This window comes from Physella acuta, unplaced genomic scaffold, assembly GCF_028476545.2.
Source record: "Physella acuta isolate Inbredline_101_S28 unplaced genomic scaffold, ASM2847654v3 ptg001361l, whole genome shotgun sequence".
NCBI classification, from domain to species: domain Eukaryota; kingdom Metazoa; phylum Mollusca; class Gastropoda; family Physidae; genus Physella; species Physella acuta.
Window position 1 is genome coordinate 43,266 of NW_026732876.1, and position 24,904 is coordinate 68,169.

A 24,904-nucleotide genomic window follows, 5' to 3' on the forward strand; every position below is an offset into this window, starting at 1 on the left:
GAGGGGACTGCAAAGGCGCGCTTGCAGCTTGTTTTCTAACTGATCCCAGAAGAGAATTATATATATAGATTTATATCTATAAAAGCAAAGTTTGGGTTGTTTGTTTGTTCCTCACGCTCAAATCGGGTACTTACAGGTAAGTTTCGTGGAAAATGATCTTAACAAAGTTTGCTGTTCACTCTCGGGAAATTAGAGCCATCTCAATAATAATCGAGTTCGAAATGACCGAAAGCTGACCTAGACTGACCACGGCCTTATATAAACTATACATTATTTAAACATGTTTGAATTAGAATTTAGATCGACGGAAGTTTGATATATGGTAAGGAGATAGCTCTGGTGCCGCAGGATCACCCCCCCCCCCCCCGAAGAAAGTCTACCGCCCCTCTCCCCTGAACGAAATGGAATTTATATTGAAAACATATACTTTTACCAGTGTGCACCCCCCCCCCCCCCCGGAAAATGTTGACCGCCCCCCCCCCCCCCAAATATCAAGTGCCCCTCCCCCGGGCAACGTAAAACAAGTCACATTTCGGATAAACATTAAGGTGGAATCTTAGTTATATGGTTATTTTAAGTTAGGTTTTAGTATTAGTGGTCATTCTGTGCATATTATTTAACATTTAATACGTACTGGTAGCTTTTTTTGTTTGTAGTAAATATAGAGCAGGGGGGGGGGGGTCTCCAAACTACGGACAGCGGGCCGGGAGTTCCTCTCATCCGGCCCTGGGAGATCTTTTTGTCCACGGAAAAAAATGTTTGTTGGAGGTGGCTGAGAAACTGTACCCTGAAAATTCAAAACAATTTAAGTATGTAGCTTTGGTACAAATATCATTATCCGTTATGTTGCAGAGATGGGTGAAAACATTGTGACTCAAATAGCGAAAAATGCAAGTAATAATAAATCACCAGCAAACTTTGTGTGTCGAATATATGAACATGTAAAAAAAGGCTATATATTTTTACAAGATACTATTCCGATAACTAATTATTATTTTTATATTTTAATTGTATCATCAGTGTTTCCTCCAGACTTTTATCTCCGGGGGGGGGGGGGGGCCTCTTGAAAAATTTCCGGGGGGGGGGGGCGGTTTACTGTTAAAAGTATATATTTTCTATATTAATTCCATTTTGTTCGGGGGGGGGGGGCGAAGTCGGTGTGCCCCCCCCCCCCCCCGAAGAGATGCCTGGAAGAAACTGTCTATCGTATGGGGATGCTGCTGGAAGAGGGAAAGCAACTAACAAGCGGTTTTCTGTTAAATGATTTGTCCCTGATGATTGGTAAATATTTGGAATTATTTTTAAGAAAACGTGATATTGAGGATTGGCAGGTGATGTGTGTATGTTAATTTTTAGAATCACAAGCTGTTTTGAGCGGGACATTATGTATTGCTCTTTAATTTGTCTTATAATATTTTGTAAACAAACAGTCTAAACATATGCTACATAGACTCTATGTACGTTAACATTTTGCACTTTACAATAATGCGATAATCATTAAATGGCTGGAGCAACGCCTAGCCGATAACGGCTAGTTTTTATATAATTTACTGAAAATGTATTTTTGTTTAAGGATTGGAGTAGTCATGGGTCCATGCGACCCTCGTACACGCATTGAACAGCCGTGCTTTTATTTAGGCTAGCCTAGTCTATATGAATCTTGCGCCATAGGCCTATGCCTATGCTGGGACCTAGATGATCTAGATCTCTATGTGTAGGGCCTTAAGATCTATCAAACAGACCGGAAGTTGTCGTTGAGGGGGTAGTAGACTTTGCAAACAAGCCCTTGACAATCATTGACAGTCAAAAAATGGTGTAGACCTAGAATCTAGATGAACCCCTCTTCTCTTTAATAACCTCAAGATTTTCATAATAGGTTACATAAAACATTTACATTGTTAAAATAATATTAAAATATAGATCTAGTATAGATCTACAATCTAGATCTAGACTAGATTTCTACACTCTTTTTTTCGGTTAATTTTAATATTAATTTAAGTTTAAGAGCCATGATAAAATAGGTGTGTACTGTCACAGTACTCAGTACTGTGTAGTGTTGTCGTTGGGTTGTAGATTAGATCTAGAATCTACTTGACTTGTTAATGATGTAATCATTGTAATGTTATATAGTAGAATAGTAGATCTAGTTGTAGGCCTATGTATTTACTACTAGATCTAGATCTATTTAGTTAACTACCAGTAACCTAACAGTAACACCCCTTTTTTAAAGAAGATTATCGGACACACCTGTGTAAAAATTCTCCTGAATAATAATATTCAATCAATAGGTCAACACAATAGGCCCTAGCTCTATAGTCTGTAGACACTGTAGTCTAGAATCTACTCTTAAGTTACACTAGAGTCTAGACTAATGGACTAGGACTAGCTGATTACATTCAATTTATAGATCTAGAGACAAACTCTATTCTCAAAGCCCAAACGTTATCAAAAGTAAGTTTAGTTTAGATTAACTTTAGTCTATAGATCTAGAGATTAAATCTAGAATCTGATCTAGGGTAATAATTCACGATATAGCGTTGGAAATTATCAGGTAATGTTGTTGAGTTTTGTAAACGTTTTGAATACTGTAAACCCATAGTTAATTTGACTGTTGAAACATAAATATTAAATAAAGCTGACTGTCTGAAATTAATGTTTAATTTGCAGAAAATTATTAGATCTAGATCTAAATACTAAATATTAATAATAAAGTTGAGTGTAGTAATTAGTTTTTTTAAGAAACACAGAAATAAAAACTTGCAGAAGATTTGTGATCACTAGATCTAGGCCTAGTAAAATAGAATGATTAGATCTACTAAAGTAGTAAGAAGGACTAGAACAATGTTTAGTAGCAGCAATAAATAGCACATTCACTTAAAATAATTAGAAATACAAAATGGATGATATTTCGAATAGTCCCTTTGAATCCCAGTCAGAACGTCCCCTCGGCGTGGCCTCCACCAACCAGTGGGCTTGTTGCATTGAGTTAAATATAAGCTCAAAACAATAATATAAACAATCTCCTTTCAGTCGGTCAGGCCACATACCACTCACGTTAAGGAAAGTATAGGGTATATTTTTCTCTTTTTACGGTATATAAAAATAAAAGTTGGATGAGTTTTTTTTAACACCGTTCATCCCAGTGCCATTAAACTTTGTGGAGTTGATGAGAATACTTGGAAGGTTTCTGTGAGAAAAAAATTAAATTTCGCAGGGGCGGCATCACAGCTGGGCCTTCCTGTGCGTACTATGGTGCCAACATTTGTTTTAAAATAACGCGATAGACTAAGGGTAAGATGGGGTGTTATGGTCGTTCACTAAATTGAATCGAGCATTCTCCGGCGCCCCAGCAGGATGCAATTTGGCACCTCGTTAATTCCTGTGAGCGCTATAGCACTTTCGTTCATTTTAAACAGTGAAAATACCTATGCATAAGATGGGATATTAGAATCATTCACTAAAAATAATCAGGCGCGTGCCCTGGCAGGGTGCTATTTGGCACCTTGTATTATCCTGTGAGCACCATTGCGCCTATGTTAGTTTTAAGGAGGCAGGGGCAGTAACTGGCGCCCCTGCTGTAGTTGTAATCAGAGAACCTCTCTACGTCCATGACACCTGGATGGTCACCAAACTGTGTTCTTCCTCACTATTACGTTGAGTACACTCAATGCTTTCATGCTGTAGTGTAGGTAAACCCGTGCCCCAATAAATATGATCCAAGCACAGGCATTGTTTACATTTAAATAACTTAGCTTTAGCAAACAAGGTCACACATCAGATTGGTAACACATTGGTAACACATTGATGTAACCCTTCTTATATATTTCGTCAGAGGATGGGCATGCTAGTTCTAAATAAGCTTGAGTTTAATACCCAAAGTAGAGCATCTAATCTAGATTCCTAGAGATTCAGAGTTATTCTAGACTGTAGACATTGGATCAGATTATTATTACTCTTTTTTTTGAGTGAGACTCTAAAAATTTATAGACTCAAGAGAGAGTGTTTAAACTCTACTACTTTTAAAAATTTGAGTAGCAGTTAAAAGCAGTACAATATTTTCATCTAGAGGATTTTTGTTTAACAGATTTATAGAAGTTATGTTTTTCCTAAATGGATTTCTTTTAAATTATTATAAATTTTTTAAAAATCTTGTATCGTGTTGTAAAATATAAATTTACTTTTTATTTTGAAGCATTTTCACCTCAATAAATCACCACAAAAATGAGTACAGCAGAAGAGGGCCTCATGGCTCTGCTTGAGGCCATGTTAACACTGGCAGCCAGAGACCATGTACGGAGACCTAAAACAAATGTTAAACCTGGAGGTTATCCTGAGGAACATTTTATTGATCTATCTGAGGATGAAAGAGATGAATTTTCCTGTAATATTTGGTATGTATTTTTAGATTTTATTTGATTTTTAAAAAAGTTTTTAGAACACAAAAATTCATATTTATGTTAAACCTACATTTGTTTACATCTAAGAAATATTCATTAGCTTTTACTGTAAGTGTAAAATTGTACCCTTGGAGAATTGTTTAATTAGTTGGCAGTTTAAAGTCTCATGGACATTTTATTGTTATTAAGATGTAACTGATTTTATTTGCCTTAATTTTTATTTTTTTAATTTTTACCTTAGATTTTATAATTACACTCACATTTTTTTAGAAAAAGAATAATTTCTTTTGTAAATTTTACACTTGAATGAATGTCAGTTCATCTTTTGATCAAATTGCACAAAACTAATATAAAGTTTTGTTTTTTCAATCAACAGTTACCAAGTTCTAAAAGAAACCATGCAGTGTGCAAATAATCATAAGTTTTGTCACTCGTGTTTGCTTGTGTGGTCCACAACTGGTCAGTATGCTAACCGGATTCGCTGTCCTGTATGTCGAACTCATGGTTACTATTTTCGTAACAATGAAGTTGATGATCGCATTGGTGCTAAAAAAGTCAAATGTCTCCTGGAATCATGCAGCTGGTCAGGGCTGTTGAAATGTCTCTGTTCTCATCGCCACACTACATACAGTGATGGCCATTCACCTGCTAATGATGATTCAACCAGTACACCAACAATTATGCCTCGTCTATCTCAGGCCTCACCTCACATTCCAATAAGCAGTACTTCTAGGTTTTCTGGTACTGGCCTTTCAACTCAAGGGAGCTCTGGTTTAAGTTTGGTGAGGGCGCCAAGATTTTCACGAGTTGGTAGCCATTATCTTTCCAGAGAAAGTCCAAGTCCTCTCAGTAGTTCAAGTCAGGAGACAGTTGTAGAGCTTCCAAGACAGTCTAACATTTCCAGATCCATTCATAGACCTCTACTACGTAGAATTCCTGATGTTCGCTCGTCCAACAACAGAATTATTTTCAGCCACACCGGACCAAATACAGATAGTAATAATAATATAGAGGATACGTCACCCCCACTTTCAGATAGATCAAACCTAGCAGATGTATCGGATACCATGATGCCTGTTAGTAGTACTCACACACCTAGGCCACCCACTGGTCCAAGAACAGCGACAAGCACAGCTAGTAACAGACGCCTTCCTAGAATAATTAACCCACCCCCAAGTCGCCGCCAGCATTCTGAACCTCAGGCTGCTTACAACCCCAGGCCCAGACCAGCAGCAGAAAACCTAGGGGAAATTCGGAATCGTCTTCAGGAAAGTCGAAGCAGATTGGATAACTTAATGACATCTTTTTCAGGGGAGCTTGACCGTAGTCGACAGGAAATGGCAGAGTTCCACCAGGAAAGAGAACGTCAGCGTAGGGAACAACTTGAGGAAGTCAGAGAACTGGGTCAAAGATTAGGTCAAGTGGCTTCTGAGCTCAGGCGCCTATTGGAACACCGTCGCTATATTACAAGTTTCAGTGATGATGAAATAGATGATGATGATGATGATGAGTGATGGAGGAAACTTTAATCTCTCAGCTATTTTTTTCTTAAAAGAAATTGCTCAAGAATATAAATGTTATTTTATTAATGTTTCTCTAGAAAAATTATTTGTTGTATTAACAGCTAAAAAAAAATTACATCATCATTTGACCAGAAACTCTGAAGTTTTATTTTGAAGAATCATTTTCACCCAATATCTTTATTTCAACCTAATTTTCCATGCTAAAGCTGAAGAGGGTTGTATTTGATAAATATATAGAAGTAATATTCTGTTGCTTTCCAGTTTTGATAGGGCAAATACAAGTAATAAAAGCATAATTTTGTTATGACAGTTTCATTTAATAAATGGTGGTTTTAAAATCTTAAGTTTGCTTTAGTTTAGTTTTTGTTCTGAATTGGAGAAAGCAATGTTTTTGCTTTTTTACTTTATTAAAATTTCATTTTAACATATCACAAATATTTGAAAATAAAAAAAAGTGTTGAGAAAATGTATACATTTTGTATACATAATTTAAGGTTACATATTAAACCTTTGAGTTATATACCAGTATTTATTTTTCTGTGATATTTTTTTTTGTAGAATTTTGACTTTATCAAAAAATATTTATAAATTGTGTGATATTTTTTGTATTACCACTTTAATTAAGTATGTGATTACATTATTCTATATGCACCCTTATTTTTACTAGTACTATACTACACTTTTTTCTGGGAGAGAGAGTAATACTAATAGCAAATACTAATAGCTTCGTGTTTTGTGTTGTAGAATAATAATGGCAGACGCTGAAGATAAAATCAGCATTATTTTTCTTTTACTTTTGTTCTAGTCAAAAAGTTCTTAAAAGATAACTTTAATCACTTTTACAAAATATTTTTCAAGCTAATTTACCTTACAAAACAAGGGATTTAATATTTGTTTAAACATACAAAAATAGACCTAAAAATCTTAGTTATTAATATTTTATTCCAATCTAATTTATGAATTTTGTTGTGTAAATATATATTAATGTTTAAATGCTAGCATGTTGAGTTGATACATTGTGGCATCATTGTTGCATGCCCAAGTTTATTTCAACTTATTTGTTTACCTATTTTTTACATAACTATAAATGCTATAAAATCTTGACAGTTATGTAATCTTTTGCATTTCTTCTAAAAGTTTCTATACATATTTCTTTAACATTATACTTTTGACATATACTATAAGCATGTATAGAGAAAAAAAACTAGTTATATGAAAACAATTTTTCCATGGAACATGTATACTTACTTGCTGAGTTTTTTCCAGACATGTTTAGTATAGACCTACATGTCACAGGTGTCAGCAAAATTTAAATTTTAATGTAAAACCGTTTACACAAGGTAGCTAGATTTTATAAAGTGAACTGACTGTTTGATTTATAAACAGTCTTTAAATTTAAAAACTATTTGAAAGTGCTTTCATTGTATTATAGTTCAAAAATATATTTGTAAATTGAGGTACCTTAAAAATTTGCTCTTAGTTGCAAACCCCTCATTCACTAGCTCTGTGTACCAACTTTTTTTAAAGACACAAGATTTCACTTAAGGTATTTTTACAAAAGACATTTCATAACATATCAAATAAGTTTTTTAAAGGAGTTCTGATTTATGCTCATCCACTTCAACATCTAAGAGGACTAGTATGATTAAAGTTATGATTCTTGCTTGTTCTGAAGTTGCTCAGTCTAGTATGTCACAGCTTTTTCTGTCATCATATTCATATCATGTTTGCCATGTATACCTTTAGAAAAGTAGAATAAATTATAGTGTTACTAATATTAGACTTCTTAAAGATATGATTGTATTACGCCTTGGTAGTTTAACTGTTTAATTTCAAAATTGCAGTAATTGTGTGTTAATATTTAAATAAAGCAAGTCCTCTTAAAATGTTGACCTTGCTTAAAAGTTTTTTCCTGTTTGTCAAATAAAAATATAAAGCGATTTGTGAATTTATATGGTCAAGTAAGGCCTCATTAGTGACTGTCTTTGGTAAAATAGACATGATAATTGGCAATCTGAGGTTGGTATTGTACACAACAGCAATTGTGTTTACTTTGTATCATGTCATACTAGTAATTTTCAAAATAGTATCAGTAGAAGACGCATGTAAAAATTACTGGCTGTTTAAAATCTATTGATTACCTCAACACCATTAGTAGTTTCACCATTTATTTTTCAGGTATAATTTTAAAATGAAGTTGAAAGTTAAAAAAAACATTTTTCTACGATATTCAAGATTGATTTTAGTTCCTGCTATTGCTAAGTGTTGTAAATATTGCCATCACAAAAGTGTGTTGATTCCTGTCCACACATATATAACATAGTCTGTTTCTTTTTATTTACCAACAAGAAATGACAACTCTATAGTGGATTATCCCATAAAAAAAGTATTCACAAAGTAATACATCATTCTCTGGATATACATTTAAATTAATGTCTGTTTACCAACTACTTGTCTGTGCTTTTAAGAAGCCGGTGCGACAATGAAAATAATTTTGCAAGTCAAACCTTGTAAATGTGAATGTTATATTTTGTAAATAAAAGAAATGAATAAAAAAATAAATAAATTGCTTTTTATTATATTAGGGCCAGTTGCATAACAATGGGAGTCAACCTAAAAATGAAATGTACACATTTTTATAATTAAAAAATTTCCTATATTTACATCATTTCAGATCTGTAGATTTCCCTCTGTTTTATAAATCTCATGCCAAATTTTAAAAAATACTTATACAATGAACTCAATAAAGAAAACTAAATATAAATTAACTTAACTTAGACATTACTTGAGCAGATTCATATTGAAAGAGAACATCCAAATCAAGATAATTTAATAGTCTGCATGCCTTATTAAATACAATTTAAGTACATCCACATTTTAATTAAAACAGGTTTTTTTAAAACTAATTTTTATAATTTTCTAATTGACCTGTTGAACAATGTGCAGTTCTAATCCAGGAATGTTAAAGGTATACATTGTAAAACAGGATCTAAAAGATACTAATTTAATAAATGTCAAATGGAATACACTTTTTAAAAGTATGCCAAGATGAAAATAAAGAAAAAGAACTACTGGAAATATACACATATTATGACCAAAATTTTATTGCCAAAAAAAAAACCCACATGAGTTAAGAATGTTTTTAATTTTTATAAAACTAATTTTAAATGGAGAACAATTTTAAGATTTGAGAGACATCAAAAAAGGAAATCAGTTCTATACTTTTTATAATCTTGTGCAGTTAATTTACATCATTGTTTAACAATATAATTACCTATACTATAAAATTTTAACTTTTAAGAAAATTTGATGCCTACCCAGTTGTCCTTTTAAAAAATTTATTTTTAAAGAACACATGGAACTGTTAGCTAAGGACCTAACTTTCCAGCTTTAGTTGGAATGAAATTAAACTTATTGAATTAAAAATGCTGTATACAATTATATTCCAAACTATACATTTTGTTTACAATTGCGAAGAGGATATTTAGCTTGAAACTAAACACAGCACCCTTAATTGCTAAAATAAATATTAAGTGGAAAAAATGCTTAGTTAAAAGCTTAAATTTATTTGTTAAAAGTTTAGTCTTTTGACTGAAAAAAAATACATGTAAAAACATTTTTTATTTTAACAAAAAAGTATGTTTACAACAATCACAATGATTATTTTGTAAATTAGTTTTTGATTGAAAGTTGTGAATGAATAACTAGTTCAGGAGTTGCATGGCTCAAGAACGCTTTTCAGTGGCTTGGTCATATTTGACAAATTACTTTATTTTTTTAAACGCAAAATCACTTACAGTATGTTGTATTATGGCAATGAATATTAGAATATAATGTTTTTATGAAAATCATATGACACTGGAATGCAAGCATTGTCATTGTCAATGTAACAAATCCAAAGAAAACCACTTGGATTAAAAATGGAATGTAAAACAAACTTGAATATAATGGATATTTTAAATACAACATAAATTACAGGCATGGAACTTGCAGTAGGCCTACATGAAGAAAATAATATCCCAAAAAATGCTTATTATCATATTTTTAACACATGCAGTCTGATATTTTTAAATTTGATATTTAGTTTAGAATTCTAAATCTGCATGAAATTGGCATTTAAAACGATCAAAAATATTATTGAAAAGTAAACAAAACAAAGCATTTTTTTTTTACAATGTTATTCCACTCTGTTCAACAAGAAGAAATGTATTTATAATTTGGAAAGCTATTTACACATGTATACAATGGAATGTCAGGTTTGTACATAGATAGCTTATTTAATAAAAATACAAAACCATTGTACATCTACATTGAAATGAAAGAAATATCTGTTTACGGTAGATTTGACTTTGAACTATACATAACTCAAAATCTGATTGAAACAAAAACAATCTAATCTAAGATAAATGTTTATAAAAAATTCAACTAAGTAGTCAAGGCTGTACATATGTGAAAGGTAATAAAAGTTTCAATATCAGCAATAAATAATGCTTTCTAAGGCAACGTTCTTATAAAAATATTAGGAATATAACTGGAATGTAACACAAAGCCTAATCAGTTAAATAATGAGCAAGACTATATATATATGATTATGATAAAAGACAGCCTCAGCTTTTGTAGTGGGCTTTTCGTTGAAAACGTTTGCACAGTTGAGGTAAATAAACACATGAGGAATGTAACACAGTATTTTATAAAGTGGACACACCTTAACTCTGTAAAGCCCATTTCAACATTCACTTTTCAACAAGAATATTCTGTCAGTAAACACTAACATCCTTGAAATATGTTCCAACTTGCATAACTGCTGCTCATAAGAATATTGTTTTAGTTCAATATCTACAACCAGAATTAAGAAATTAAATGTCAGTTTCTTCTCCTTTAATATGAACACGTTTCCCACCAGGGTTCATGCTAACTTTCCTTGTTGAAGTTGTAGAAGATTCACTGTCTAACGAGTCACTAGTACGGTCAGTGCGGTCACTACGATGACTGCGGGCACCTGTGGATCGTGACCGCCGACCACTACTACGGCTTCTACTGCTTCTGTCATCTATAAAAACATCAGCATACATTCTCCCACCTTTTGGTGGCTTTTTGTCTTCAGAGTGGGATCTTTTGCCTCGCACAGACCCATGACCACCAGAGGATCCTGATCTGTGAGAGCGTGTGCCAGACCGTGATCTTTTACGCTCAAGTACAGGCTTGTGTTTGACATTTGGGTGTTCTTTACCTGTTTGACTGTATCCATGTATCATGGCATTCGCATCCATCGATGAACCTTCTGTTGATGTTTGGGATCTGTTGGGAGAGTGTGTGCGAGTTTTTAAAATTCCATTAGGCTGAGAGTTAACTTTACTCATTTCTATATCTGTTGGTTTCTTTAAGGCTGATTTCAACTGCTTTTTTGGAGCAGTATCATGAGCATCCTTTCGTGATTGTCTCTGAGAGCCTCTTCTAGTGAAACCCTCTTCTCTGTCATAAGTTACATCCTCCTCGTACGCCTTGTTTGCGAATCCGGCCTTGCCGCCCTGTCGCCTGACCGATGCCGGTCGCTGAGACCTCTTCTCGTCGGGTCCCTCGGTGTAGGCATTGTTTTTGTAGGCTCCATTCGCCTGGTCCTGCGAGGAGCTTGTACTTCTGATGTCCTCCATTGAGCCATACTTTCCTCCCTTTTGATGTCTACTTGAATGGTTGGGGATGATGGCTTGTGAGGTTCCTTAAAAATGAAATTCAATATAAGCTAGGATATTAGATCAACTTATTATTTTATGACTATATTATAAGTAATTTATTTTAGTTTTTTTCTTAAATGAATAAAAAAAAGAAATAAAATTTCTATCAAACACTGAGATTAAGAACTATGGTAAAACTGGTTAATTAATAATTTTTTGGTGCCATTTTAAGTAAGTATAAAAGTAAAAACACTCTAAAACAAGAAAATAAACTATTAGCTATGGACAAATGTTTTAGATTTTCCTTATATTTAATTTTAAACATCAAATACCTGTATACCTATGTAAAAGCAGAAAATATTTTAAATTCTAAGTGTGTTAGAACTAAAACAATTACAAAGACAAGATGATAGATTTATATCCTTGAATAAAAGGAGAACAAACTGTTAGCTTCAGAGTGTAAAGAAAAAAACTGGAAAGCAACAATGAAACTGATAGTATCTATAAGTAGAGATACAACAAGACAGATAATCACATAATGGTGATGAGAATTATTTACTGAAGTGGGAAGCTCAACTCTACCAGATGTGTACACGCTTGACTCCCCTTTTGTGCTGCTGGCACCATCTTTATCCTGATTTGCATTTCTACCACGAATGCAGAGCCATATGGCTATCAGAATGAGGGCGATAACCAAAATAGCTCCAGCTACACCAATCCCAGCAATAACTCCTGGCTCAAGTGTTTCACCAGCATATTGAGCGGCTGTGTTCTCAAACTCCAGGGTGGGGCCTTAAATTTTTTGTACAGAAAACTAAAGTTAATATAAATATTTATATATAACACAAGATGAATTATGCTGAACATCATTTTTCTACCCCATGCATTATAAATAGCAATAAGATACTTTTGCTTTTAAAAAATTGAGAAGGTTTGGTATAGTCTGATAATAACTTCGAGAAGATAAAGATTTTAAACTTCAATAATTTTCAATACGACTAAAATAACCATTTTTTCACTTTATCCTTTTTTTTAAAATGTCGGCCATGCAAAAACCTATATTTTCTTAAAATGTCATGCTCACCCCTCTCTCATTTTAGCATAAGTCAAGTTGAACAGCAGTTCACATGACATGCTATCTGCAAGATTTTACCATTTTAAATACTTGGCAAGAGAGAGAGGCATTGCTAAGTGGGTCCTAAGACCTTATTTAGCATTTAACATGCATTTCTTACCTTACCTCCTGCTCTTTTATACCCAACATATTTGGCAAATAAACTACAAATAAGTACAACAAACACTAAATTCGCAGAATTCGCAAACAAAAATGCTATTCCAAGTGTAGTCTATTCAAATGACCACGGAAGATCATTGTAAATAACGAAAAATTAGGCTTGGTCTTTTTCGGCGGACATCGTTTTTAAAAAGTATGTCAAGTGACACGCTTGATTAAGAGCATTTTGTAACCATTTCATAATTACCAACAATTATCAAATTTAATTAAATTTTTATATCAATTTTTAAAAATTGTTTTTACACCTTAGTTTTTACACATGTAGTAACATTCCTGCATATAAACATAAAAATATAGGCATGTATTCATGTAAGAATTTTAAAATAAGACTGAAATAGTGTTTGACATGATTATGAGATTCAGCTATTGAGTTATCAAATCAGGTGTTTTTTTTTACTTTTATCACCTAGGATTAGTTTTAGTAGAATAGTGAGCGCTTGTTTTAATAACAAAATTATCATTTATTTTCAAAAAGATAATAGTCATTGTAAATTATTTGTTGGTAAAGTCATTTGGAAACAGTCAGTATCATAGAATATTCTGTATTGGAAATATAAATTTCATAAGACAACTTTGAAAGCTTTTCGGATAATTCAGTTTCAAATCCTAGGTAAATCATTTAGGATTTTAATGGGAGAAAAACCCCATTCTTCCTAATCCCCAGATGCAGACAGGGTCAAAATCTAGTAACTAATTAAAATGCATGGAGCAAATCTAACATGAAAACTATAATGATAGTGCTTTCATACTAGCTTTTTAACTATACTTAATGATCAAGAGCTTACCCAGATCATTCTTTAACTTCATGCTGAACTCAAACACTCTTGACTGAGGAGTAGTTTTTCTAACTCTGATCCGTAGCACATTAAACCTTGATTTGCCATAAATGGGAGCTCTGCTGTTGTCTGCACACCTTATTAAATGCTGTACAGTGAAAGGAATGACATGAAAAAATGACATTAGCATTTGAGTTTTGAAACAAAATGTTGCAATGCTTTGTTTTTTTGTGTGTATATTGATGTATTTAGAAGTTGATATTTTGACATTATCAAGTTACACACATTATTAGCATTCTAACAATCATAAGTGTTTGAGATTTCTTCAAACTATTTCAATTTTTTTGTTTTAATAAAATTAATTTCAATTTTCTACTAAACAAATAAAGACAGCTATTTCTGTTTGCTTATCAGCTGCTAATTTTTGCTGCACAAATACTAGTATTTATTTTTCCTTTATTTTAAACTGTTAATTTCTTCTTGTAATCACTATGTGATTAATTTATTCTTGTAGAAGACATTTTAAATTTTGAAATCCAAAACTTACAATTGTAACAAATAACATTCTGATCATATAAAGCCTCATTTCAACTTATTAGTTTAAAGATTAGCAATATTAAGCAATTTCCTTATTAATTGATAACATTTTTTTTAATAATAGCACTTAGACAAGTTTTTTGTTTGTCATATACATCTTTGGATGTTACTCACCAGAGGATTAGCATCAATAGTTGGATTGTCATAAATGTAAATCTCAATCCCACATTCATTAAACTTGATTATATCAATTAGATATTGGATCCTGCGATTACTATCTGCTCTAATGGTGACATCACAATGGTCACGGGTAGCCATTGCATTGTACTGTGGCAAAGCATATACAGTGGCCATATCATCCATATCTTGTAAATAATAACCATCAAGGTTATCACAGCCAGGTCCTGAGAGATCAACTGTAATGGGAAATAGGAAATTAAAAAGCTACTCTAATAAAATGAACAAAACAATAAAGCCAAATATTACTAATGTACTAATAGCAAAAATGATATCAGCAGCATCTCTAATCTTTAATTTTGGATATAAATAAATATATACAATACTTTTATCAAATTACAAACACGCTTGATTTATTAAATGAGAGAAACTAATAATACTTTCTCAAAGATTAAGCAATGCTTAACAAGAAAATTTAATCCACTTGTTTAAACAATTAAAAAACACCTAAATTACCATAGAACTACGCACCTAAATACTTTTTGGCAGCCCCTGCCACACAATATGTTGATACAGCCCAAACACACAACACAGCCAACATGTTTAATATGGCCATGGTGGAAGTTAGAGCATCAAATGTGAAAAGCAGCTAATTGATGGCAATCAAAGTTGCACATCATAGTCAACTTTTTAAAGTTATAATTTAAAAAAACTTTATCTTGTTCACATCCATATCTGTAAAAAAAAAAGTAATTATGATGAGGATATTAGAGTGGTAGATGTAGTAATTGTCAAATAATATTAAAATACTATAATAAAAAATGCATATACCACACACAGTGATAGAAACATGACATGTAGAGAAAAATAGAGAGAATTATTTTATTATAAAATTGTAAACAATGTGATTCAGGCATGAACATAACAAAATACAATGCTCAAAATCCTTAGGAAGACCACATAGCTACAAAGAAAAAAACCCTACACAATGTAGTTTGCTATCCAATTATTGAAGAGTTCCTTCTATTTGAATCAACACTAGACTACTAGGCTAACAGAAACCAGTCATGCATGACCTGTGGCACAGAAACTGCCTGGCTAGTGCTATAAAATATCTGCTGTGTACAAAGCCCTAACATTCTTTCCATTATGCCTGTTTCCTCCTTGTACAAAACATATTTGTGGTGACATGAAAAAGGTCACTGTTGCTGTGAAGGATTTTTCCCCTTGTGAAAAGTTTTACCACCAGGCTTACCACAGTACAAAATTTATTAAAAACATGTTGGAACTAAAAAAATAAATGACCTAATTTAAATTGCTCTGGCAAGGTTAGATTAAAAAAGTAGTTGGGAAATAAAGGGGAACCCCCAGCTTTTGCAACTACACTATAAATTTAATGTATTAATACATACACTAAAGTGTAGGCCTAATTACTAAGTAAACAGTCAATTATAAGAAATAATATTTACAGTGATGGTGTAAATAAATCTTAAGAATTATTAATTGAAAACAAAAACATTGTAAAAGCTGAAACAACTATTGCAGGTATAAATAAGTATCAGAGGAGAATACTTGATGTATAAATAAATACTGTATACAAACTAAACAGAGTACCTCAGTGTTAAGGCATGTACATTACCATATTGAATGGATTGTTTTTATTCTGCATTGGATTGCTTTAGTTAATAAGATTATGCATTACAAAGTTCAAATCATGTAATGGAGCTGTTGTTAACAATTCTATTATCCTCTATAATAATATAGGAGATAAAAGAATTGTTGCATTATTATTAAAAATACAAACCTAATGCACAACATGATACAGCTTTTTTAAATAACCGTAGCCATTGTTAATGAAGATAACTTCTAAAGGTGAAATGAAAAATGATCATGGTAAAACAGTGTATTAAGATGCAGATTTAAGGATCTGACATTTTCCTGAACATCTGCACAGATTTAAAATTAAAGTAACAATATTTAGAATGACATATTTAGAAAACACATATTTACACTAAGCACCAAGCTGCTTATCAGATATTAGTTTTAATGTTCTGACTCAGATTCAGAACAATAGTTTTAACAATTTTTTTCCATTTACAATTAATTTTTTATTCAAACAAATGTAGCAGTAATAAAATTTTAAAAATAGATGACTAGGCTGTATTAATATTTTATAGAAAGTAAGGCCATGGTGGAACAATGAGCAGCAGGTAAAGCTGTCATAAATAGTTTGAAAACTAACAGTAGATAAAGATAAAGAGATAGGCAGAAAAGTTTGAAGAGATTAAACAGATCAGACTCAGAAGAAGAGCTTTACTTTACAGACATGGGCTTACATTGAAATTACTAAAAGACCTATTCTTGAACAGGAAATAATATAAGCTATTAAAAAGACCAAAGCAACAAGGCCCCAGGAGAGAAGATGATCACTGCAGAAATGTTTAAAACTGATCTAACCACATGTGTACAAACACTAAAAGGCTTTTTAACAAAAATATAGGTGTACACAAAGTATGCAGATCATGAAAAAGAGGTATGTTAGTGACGTGGATTGTAATGACTGACGAGAAGCCGCGTTGGTTGTTAACAGTCTTTATTATGTACAGACGCCATGATGCAAAAGAGAGGAAGAAATGGCGAGAGAGAACTATTTATAGATAACAACATGTAAGGGACATCACTCAAGATAACAATATAAATATAATACTAATACAGAGAGTGAGTTCCCTTGATCTCACAATTAACTCAATCTATTACATCCCTTTACCCTTAGAACACAATAACACATCTCTCAATAGAACAATTGATAGTATCCTAAAATCACCAATTATATTGTAACATGAACACTATGGTAGATTACATCCTTACAAACAATGCACAATATGCTACAACATAATCAAGATACAAAACAATGATGTCAAAGTCCTTTTGACCTTTAGAATCATAGGTCTAACTTATTTGGGACTTTGATTGTCCTGCTTGACCTTCTCAGTGGCTTCTGATTTGGTGACTCAAGATTCTGACCATCTGGATTCTCTATCTCAGGAGGTCTAGGATTTAAATCATTAACTCCAGAATTTACATTTTCTGACTCTAGACAACTTGATTCACTCATATCAACAGAACTTGGTTGTGGAACAAACTGAGTTGGTGTGAACTGATCAGACTTGGTGGGATTGACAGATTCACACTTATTATCTGCACAAGTTATTTTTAACTTTATAAGGCACAGGTCCTGTACATTGAACAATTTGACCTGGTATCCATTTTTCCTTTTTCCCATAATTTCTTAGATACACATTCTCATTAACACCAAATTCTCTTTCAATGAATGTTTGTCATGATTTAATTTTTTAATTGGCATCTGAAAGTATTATGCTATTATTCAGATCCTTAACTGGCATAGATTTCTTTGATTGATCAATTTCCTCAGGTAATCTGATAGTGCTTTTTGGTAACCAAACATACTGTTTAAAAGTAATATCCTGGACAATATCACTTTGCAACTGTGATCCAGTATTTGAAGTGGGTGTATTCAATGGCAAAAATCTTTGCTCTTTTCTTTTGATGTTACCCTTTTAGTTTCTGTAAGTGCTAATGATGTAGCAAAGTTGTTTGATGATCACATTCCTTCTTACTAATGTATTCTCTTTAAAACATTTGAAATTGCCATATCACCATAATCATATATTAAGTTACAAATACTTTGTTTAGGCAACTCTGACTGATAATGGACTGCATCTTCTCCATCTTTTATATTATCTTCACAAAGGGTTTTAATTTCTTATTTAATATGGCCTTAAGTCATCATTCACAGACTCTTCAGGCCAACCATTCTTACAGTACTCATATATTTTTATTAAGCACTCATCTTTTTGTGTTTCTCTTTTAATATCATTCACATTTATATTGGAGTTATCCATGATAGTGAAGAGAACAAATACATCTTCTGGTACATAGCTCAGGCTTTGGTTTTTTTAAAGGTAATCTACTAAGACTATCTGCACTATTCTCAGATCCAGGTTTGTATCTCAATTCATAATTGTATGCAGTTAGTGTGATAGCCCATCTTTGAATTCTTGGTGAGGCATGCTCAGGTAGGGTTTTGTTTTCTCCAAATAAACCTAGCAATGGTTTATGATCTGTAAAGATAGTGAACTTCCTACCAAATAGAAACTTATGAAATTTCTTAACACCAAAAATGATGCCTAAGCCTTCCCTATCTAACTGAGAATAATTTTTCTCAGCCTGGTTCAAAGATCTACTGGCAAAAGCAATGGGTCTGTCACCCTTCTCATCCATGTGGGACAAGACTGCTCCTACACCATCTGGTGAAGCATCACATGTCAATACAAGTCTTTTCCCTGGGTCATAGTGAGTTAGTAAGGTGTCAGCAGACAAAGCCTCTTTTGCTGTGTTAAAAGCAGCTTCTTGTTGTTTACCCCAGTGCCAAGTTGCATTTTTCTGTAGCAGCTTGTACAGTGGTGATAGTTTACCAGACAGATTTCCTATGAACTTTGCATAGTAATTTATCAAGCCCAAAAAAGCTCTTAGTTGTTGGGTATTTTCAGGTTTGGGTGCTTCTTTAATGGCTTTTGTTTTCTCAGGTTGAGGTCTGATGCCTTGTTTGCTTAATATATAACCAAGAAAACTAATTTCTGTCAGCATGAATTGACATTTATCTTTGTTTATCTTTAAACCTTTTTCACCAACAATTTTCAATACTTTATCTAGTGTTTTAAGATGTTCAGTGTCATTCTTACCAGTTATGTACACATTGTCAAAGTACACACAAACATTTGGAATATCCTTAAAAATACTGTCCATGACAGCTTGGAACATTCCAGGGCTAGATGATATGCCAAAACATAGTCTTTCATATTGGTAGAGTCCTTTATGTGTGTTTATTGTCGTATAGACTTTTGAATCTGGATGCAGTTCTAGTTGAGTGTAAGCATGACTAAAGTCTAATTCAGTGAATTTGTCTCCTCCTGCCAAATTCAAAGAAATTTCCTCAATGTTAGGTATAGGGTACCTATTTAGCTCTATTTGCTTATTCAGTGTAGTTTTATAATCTCCACAAATTCTTATAGAACCATCCTTCTTTAACACTGGCACAATGGGTGTCGCCCAATCGGAATAGTCTACCTTCTTTATGATGCCATTAGATTCCAATCTACTTAGCTCATTTTCAATTTTATTCCTCATTGCATAAGGTGGAACTCTAGCTTTGCAGTATCTTGGATTTGTATCTTTAATGCTTAACTTCACTGTTCTATCATTTAGTAATCCAGAGTTACCAAAAACACATTTATTTTCAGATATTACTTTATCTAGTGAAGTAAGACTAGATTCTTTTACATTCTTCAATGAACAAATACTCTCCCAATTTAACTTAAGATCACTTAACCAGTTCCTACCTAGTAATGGCGGTCCATTTCCTTCAACCACAAGAAGAGGAAGTTTAACACTTTGACCATTATAACTTACATGAACCATACACTCTCCTATTACCGGAACATTGTCACCAGTGTATGTTGTTAGACACTTGTGACACGGCTGTAGAGACACTGATCCTCCTGTGACAGCGTCAAAATCTTTCTTTGTTATGACTGTTAGAGATGCTCCAGTGTCAAGTTGGAAGCTGATGCTCTTACCGTTGATATTAACTTGTACATTGATGGGAGCATGACTTATTGATTTAACAGAGAACAGGTTGAAATCCGGCTGCGAATCAGTTTGAGAATTTTCACAGGTAGAGTGGTTCATCGGTTGGGTTAGGTAGTCTTGGTGAGAGTTAACATAGTGCTGCCCTTGGTTGCGGTACTGTCTTGACTGGCTAGATTTAGCAACAGACGAAGACTTTGCAAAGCAGGCCTTGGCAATGTGACCTTGCTTACCGCACTTATAACAAGTTGCTAACTTGAACTTGCACCGATGAGGTGCATGGGGACCTTTGCATCGATGACATTTTTGATAATTATTACTAGATTTAGATCTAGGATTTGAACGAGCAGGCTGTTTAGCATAAGTTGGAATGCTCTGTTGGGGTTGATGTTTATTGACTAACCTGCTGTTTACTGCATGGATCTCTGAAGGTGCTAAAGATCTCGCCGCATCTGATGACTGCTGGAATGACATTGCAAGTTGTATTGCTTTTTCCAATTTTAGATCTGACTCGAGCAGCAACTTTCTTTGAATATCAGGGCTGTTTACACCTGTCACAAACTTTTCACATAGTCTGTCAGACAGCGTATCGCCGAATTCACAAAATTCACTTAAATGACGTAAAGCAGCAACATATTCTGTTATTGACTCGTTTGGTTGACGAGTCCTACTGTCAAATCTAGCTCGACATAGAAACTTTGATGGGGTAGGCGCATGGTGGTCTGTTAGCAATTTGCTCAGCTCGTTAAAGCTCTTGGTAGTTAGACTAGCTGGTGCGCATAAGTCTTTTAGTAGCCTAAATTGTTGAGGCCCTATGACTGTTAACAAAACAGCTCTCTTTTTGGCTTCTATCGTCACGTCGTTTGCTTCTAGGTAAAAGCTTAACCTCTCTAGGTAATCTTGAATGATTTCATCATTCGCATCAAATTCTTTTATTTGGCCATACAGCGCCATAATTCTAGAAATAATTAGCTAATAAGCTCTAGCAAACCTCTTTTTTGCGTAAGTAGGTGCTCTTTCTAGTAGATGTTTATCCTTCGTCGCCAAATGACGTGGATTGTAATGACTGACGAGAAGCCGCGTTGGTTGTTAACAGTCTTTATTATGTACAGACGCCATGATGCAAAAGAGAGGAAGAAATGGCGAGAGAGAACTATTTATAGATAACAACATGTAAGGGACATCACTCAAGATAACAATATAAATATAATACTAATACAGAGAGTGAGTTCCCTTGATCTCACAATTAACTCAATCTATTACAGTTAGAATACCCAAAAAAGGCAGCCTGACTTCAAGTAAAAATTGAAGAGGAATTAATTTTCTGTCAGTGCCATGAAAAATCAACTGTTGAGTCTTGCTGATGAAGATGTGTAAAAAAATAGATGGAATGTTGTGTGAAGAACAATGGCCAATAAATCATGCAGCAGCCAGATATCCAGAAGAACAATCAATAGAATATTAATTACATAGATTTTGAAAAAAATCATTCAATATATGTAGGCAATCTATTGATTGAGTAGTATATCCTGATACCAATTCCAAAACAAACAAAAATAACAAAAGAATTTGAACATGTATAAAAATGCATTTTCATAAGAAAAAACAACAAAATTCTACTAAATAAGTTTGCATGTTCTTTTTTTCCTTATAATCCCAAGCAAAAAATATTTGTATAATTTAACACTATCAGTCCGAATATAGATTGCACAATTCCTAAACCAAAGAGGGTTAGAAAGAGAGAGCTATTTTCTGTTTTAAATAAAAATAGCACTGAGCAATTAGGTTAGTAGTATGAATATTTAAAAATAAATTGTAATCCACTAATGCTGTGCTTGGGTAGATTCAAGCCAGCATTCAAACCATGGACTATTTTTTCAGTCCATTCCAATGTAATTTAATGCAATGGCATAATAGTTGGGTCAGAAATGCACACTTTCCCCCCTTTCTCAACAAGGGCCTCTAAAATGGAAGTTGTCTCACATTTAGTCAAAGCTATTGAAGATGGTTAGCTTATGGTGCTTTGTTTACAATTTCAAAATTTTGAATGACAAAAACAATTTTACATCCTTTAAAATAAAAATGTAACTTTTTATATATTATATATATATATATATATATATATATATATATATATATATATATATATATATATATATATATATATATATATATATGACCTATATAAATATATATACACACACACAAACGCCTACTACCTGACTTGTTGGACATAGCTGCAATCTAAGAAGCAAGGCGTTCGATCAAACATTGTTCAACTATTAAAAATGCTTCAATCAAACTGTCAATGCTTCAATCAAACTGTCAAAATATTTTATTACACAAGAGTTGAACCATTAATCTAGCATGGGGTATTAGTTTCTGCTAAATCCATCAGCTATTCCCTAATAGCTGGAAACTATGGATGCCTAACCATACTCTACCCCTCTGCACCGGAAGATACCCCTGGGTTGATTTAGTCATTGGTTGTAGTAGCCTACTAGGGTATAGCACTTTAAAAAAAATGAATTTAGGAGCCACAATGCTCGTGGGGAAACTGTGTAGCTTCATGTCAATCACATGACTGCTACTTAACTTTTGATTCAAGCAGTCACCCTGACCCACCAGTGCATGAACTTCAGGTGCTAATATAGGTGATGTAGTACAATGCATATAAAACTGATGTATTGTACTTTCATTTATCTATACGCCTCTAGATATATGCATACATAAATATTCACGTAGGCCAATATATAAATTATACTGGACTGTAATTGTATAAGTAACCTAGACCTATAGGCCCTATATTTAATTCTATAGCCTACCTAGGTTAGTAATTCACTTAGACCTATGGCCTAAGGGGCCATCCATAATTGCCATAAATGCTTTTAAAAATATTTACCTCTCCTCTCCCATCACACATCGATTAAAAATTGCCAGATTTCCCCCCCCCCCCTTCCACTAAAATGATGTCCCACCTCAGCCTACAATCCCCCTTAAAAAAAATTTTAACAATTTTTTTTAATCTAAAATTTTAAAATATTTACACATTCAGGTAGGAATATTAATACATTTTTAATACAATTTACTTAAACAAGTTATCTAAACAGCAAAATTAACACACCCCCCTCCCGACTATAGGCTTATAATTAATTAATTATAGTTATAGGCCTACTAAAAATACTATATATATATATATATATATATATATATATATATATATATATATATATATATATATATATATATATATATATATATATATATAGGCCTATATATATATATATATATATATATATATATTAATTCTAAAAGAGTTCTTATGTAAGCCATTATGTAAGCTAACTACTAACTAAAAATTAAGCTAAAAAAGGCCTGGGCAGGTAGTTATTTGTTATGGTCTTAACACCCAAAATTGTAAAATATATAGCTTTGGCTAAATTGTAAATAATAAATATACTAAAAATAACTTTGGGAACCAATGACATGATGAATCAGTCAATGAATTGGGAAATGTTCAATGAGTGGCCTCTAAATATTTACATAACATACATTTAGATCTAGAATCTAGATCCAATCTATTAATTTTGGTCCTATGTTAAAAATGTTTTATTTATTTCAATTTTCACTACCTGCATGTACATTAATATTCAAACGTTTACAGGTAAATTACACTACCAATGTGTTTGAGAATGGAAAGTGGTTTTAAACGACAAAGTAAGAAATCGCCAGCACCAGAGAATCAGGAAGTGTACAAGTCGCCAAAGGGACTGTCACAAAAATCTGATCGATACTGCGATGTAAAGTCAGTTGACACACCTGGTAAATAAAACATAATCGGGCGTGTTTGTTTAAGATTTTAATCGTGTCAAAATTTAAGAAACTACACATACTTAACGTAAGAACATTGTTAATTTAAATACGTCGAATCTTGTTGAAGCGCCTAGATTTTTGACCTAAACTTAGATCTTGATACGTTCCGGTGACACAGTATTTCAGGTAAACACAGCGACATCACAGCGCCCTCAAGCGGGCAGGTGAATTATAGCGTGGTTCTTTAGGCTAGTTCAAGGGGCAGGCAACATAGTCGTCGGTTTGTCCTGTGTTGTCTGCCCTGAAGACACGAAACAGCGGTTCTTAAGGACGCGAAAATGATTGGCGGATACCCCAAGAAGTATTTATAGTATAGGTCCAATACTTTAAGTTTCCATAATTAGTTGACACCTAGTTCTTACGCAATATAGGCTTAAAAATGAAGACAAAAATGATATGGTGTAGTTTCCAAGCTACACAATGTGTAATTATTAGTTTGTAATGTTTTTTTAGACAATAAATACTCTTCCTACCATGGAAATGGAATAGCTTGCAAACTGGCCGTCCTGGCCTATTCATCATTTGATCGCAGTTATATAAAATCCAAACAATAACATTAAGAAGAGGGGGGGGGGGGGGAGGGGGCGTGATCACCATAGTCGCGACTAACACCCCATCCCCATATTTTTTTATTTAAGTGCGTTGAACTGTGTTCACCACTTGATGGTATCATGCATTGAAATAAAAAAGCTTAAAAAATAAAACAATGGCCCTGATTCAATGAATAGATCTTGAGTTTTAAGTGTAATGCATATTATTATTAACTGTGTGGTCTGCTTGCAGTGAGTAAGCAGTTTATTTCCGACATTTTTCTCCGGGGGGGGGGGGGGGGGGGAAGGGAGATAACTCACTTTAAATTTCAAATTTCCGAGAGGAGGGACAATGGTTACGTTTTGTGTATAAAGTATAGATTTTTTTTTCTATTTCGTCCAGCCGGGCGAGGGGAAGATGCCTAAAAGGAAGAAACTCTGGGAGTAATATCAATAAG

At 33.2% G+C, this 24,904-nt stretch overlaps 2 protein-coding genes across 4 annotated transcripts; one reads left to right on the top strand and one right to left on the bottom strand.

Moving 5' to 3' along the window:
- The first annotated feature begins 1,744 nt into the window (after positions 1–1,744).
- On the top strand, positions 1,745–8,385 carry LOC131927016 (uncharacterized). Of its 3 annotated transcripts, none has more exons than XM_059282671.1 (3): positions 1,745–1,876; positions 4,193–4,391; positions 4,774–8,385. In XM_059282671.1, exons 2-3 carry the CDS (start codon positions 4,222–4,224, stop codon positions 5,909–5,911), a joined length of 1,308 nt encoding a protein of 435 aa, XP_059138654.1. In that variant the 5' UTR covers positions 1,745–1,876; positions 4,193–4,221; the 3' UTR covers positions 5,912–8,385. The 3 variants fall into 3 exon arrangements, with proteins under 3 accessions (XP_059138654.1, XP_059138655.1, XP_059138656.1); XM_059282672.1 differs by lacking the exon at positions 1,745–1,876 and adding an exon at positions 2,303–2,451; XM_059282673.1 differs by lacking the exon at positions 1,745–1,876 and adding an exon at positions 2,466–2,551.
- Positions 8,386–8,478: 93 nt separating this feature from the next.
- LOC131927015 (uncharacterized) lies at positions 8,479–24,089 on the bottom strand. The gene is made up of 6 exons (XM_059282669.1): positions 23,937–24,089; positions 14,908–15,111; positions 14,374–14,615; positions 13,672–13,810; positions 12,175–12,384; positions 8,479–11,636 (listed from the first exon to the last, which is right to left on the bottom strand). The coding sequence occupies exons 2-6, from the start codon at positions 14,990–14,992 to the stop codon at positions 10,777–10,779; spliced, it is 1,536 nt and encodes a 511-aa protein (XP_059138652.1). The 5' UTR covers positions 14,993–15,111; positions 23,937–24,089; the 3' UTR covers positions 8,479–10,776.
- Positions 24,090–24,904: the final 815 nt, after the last annotated feature.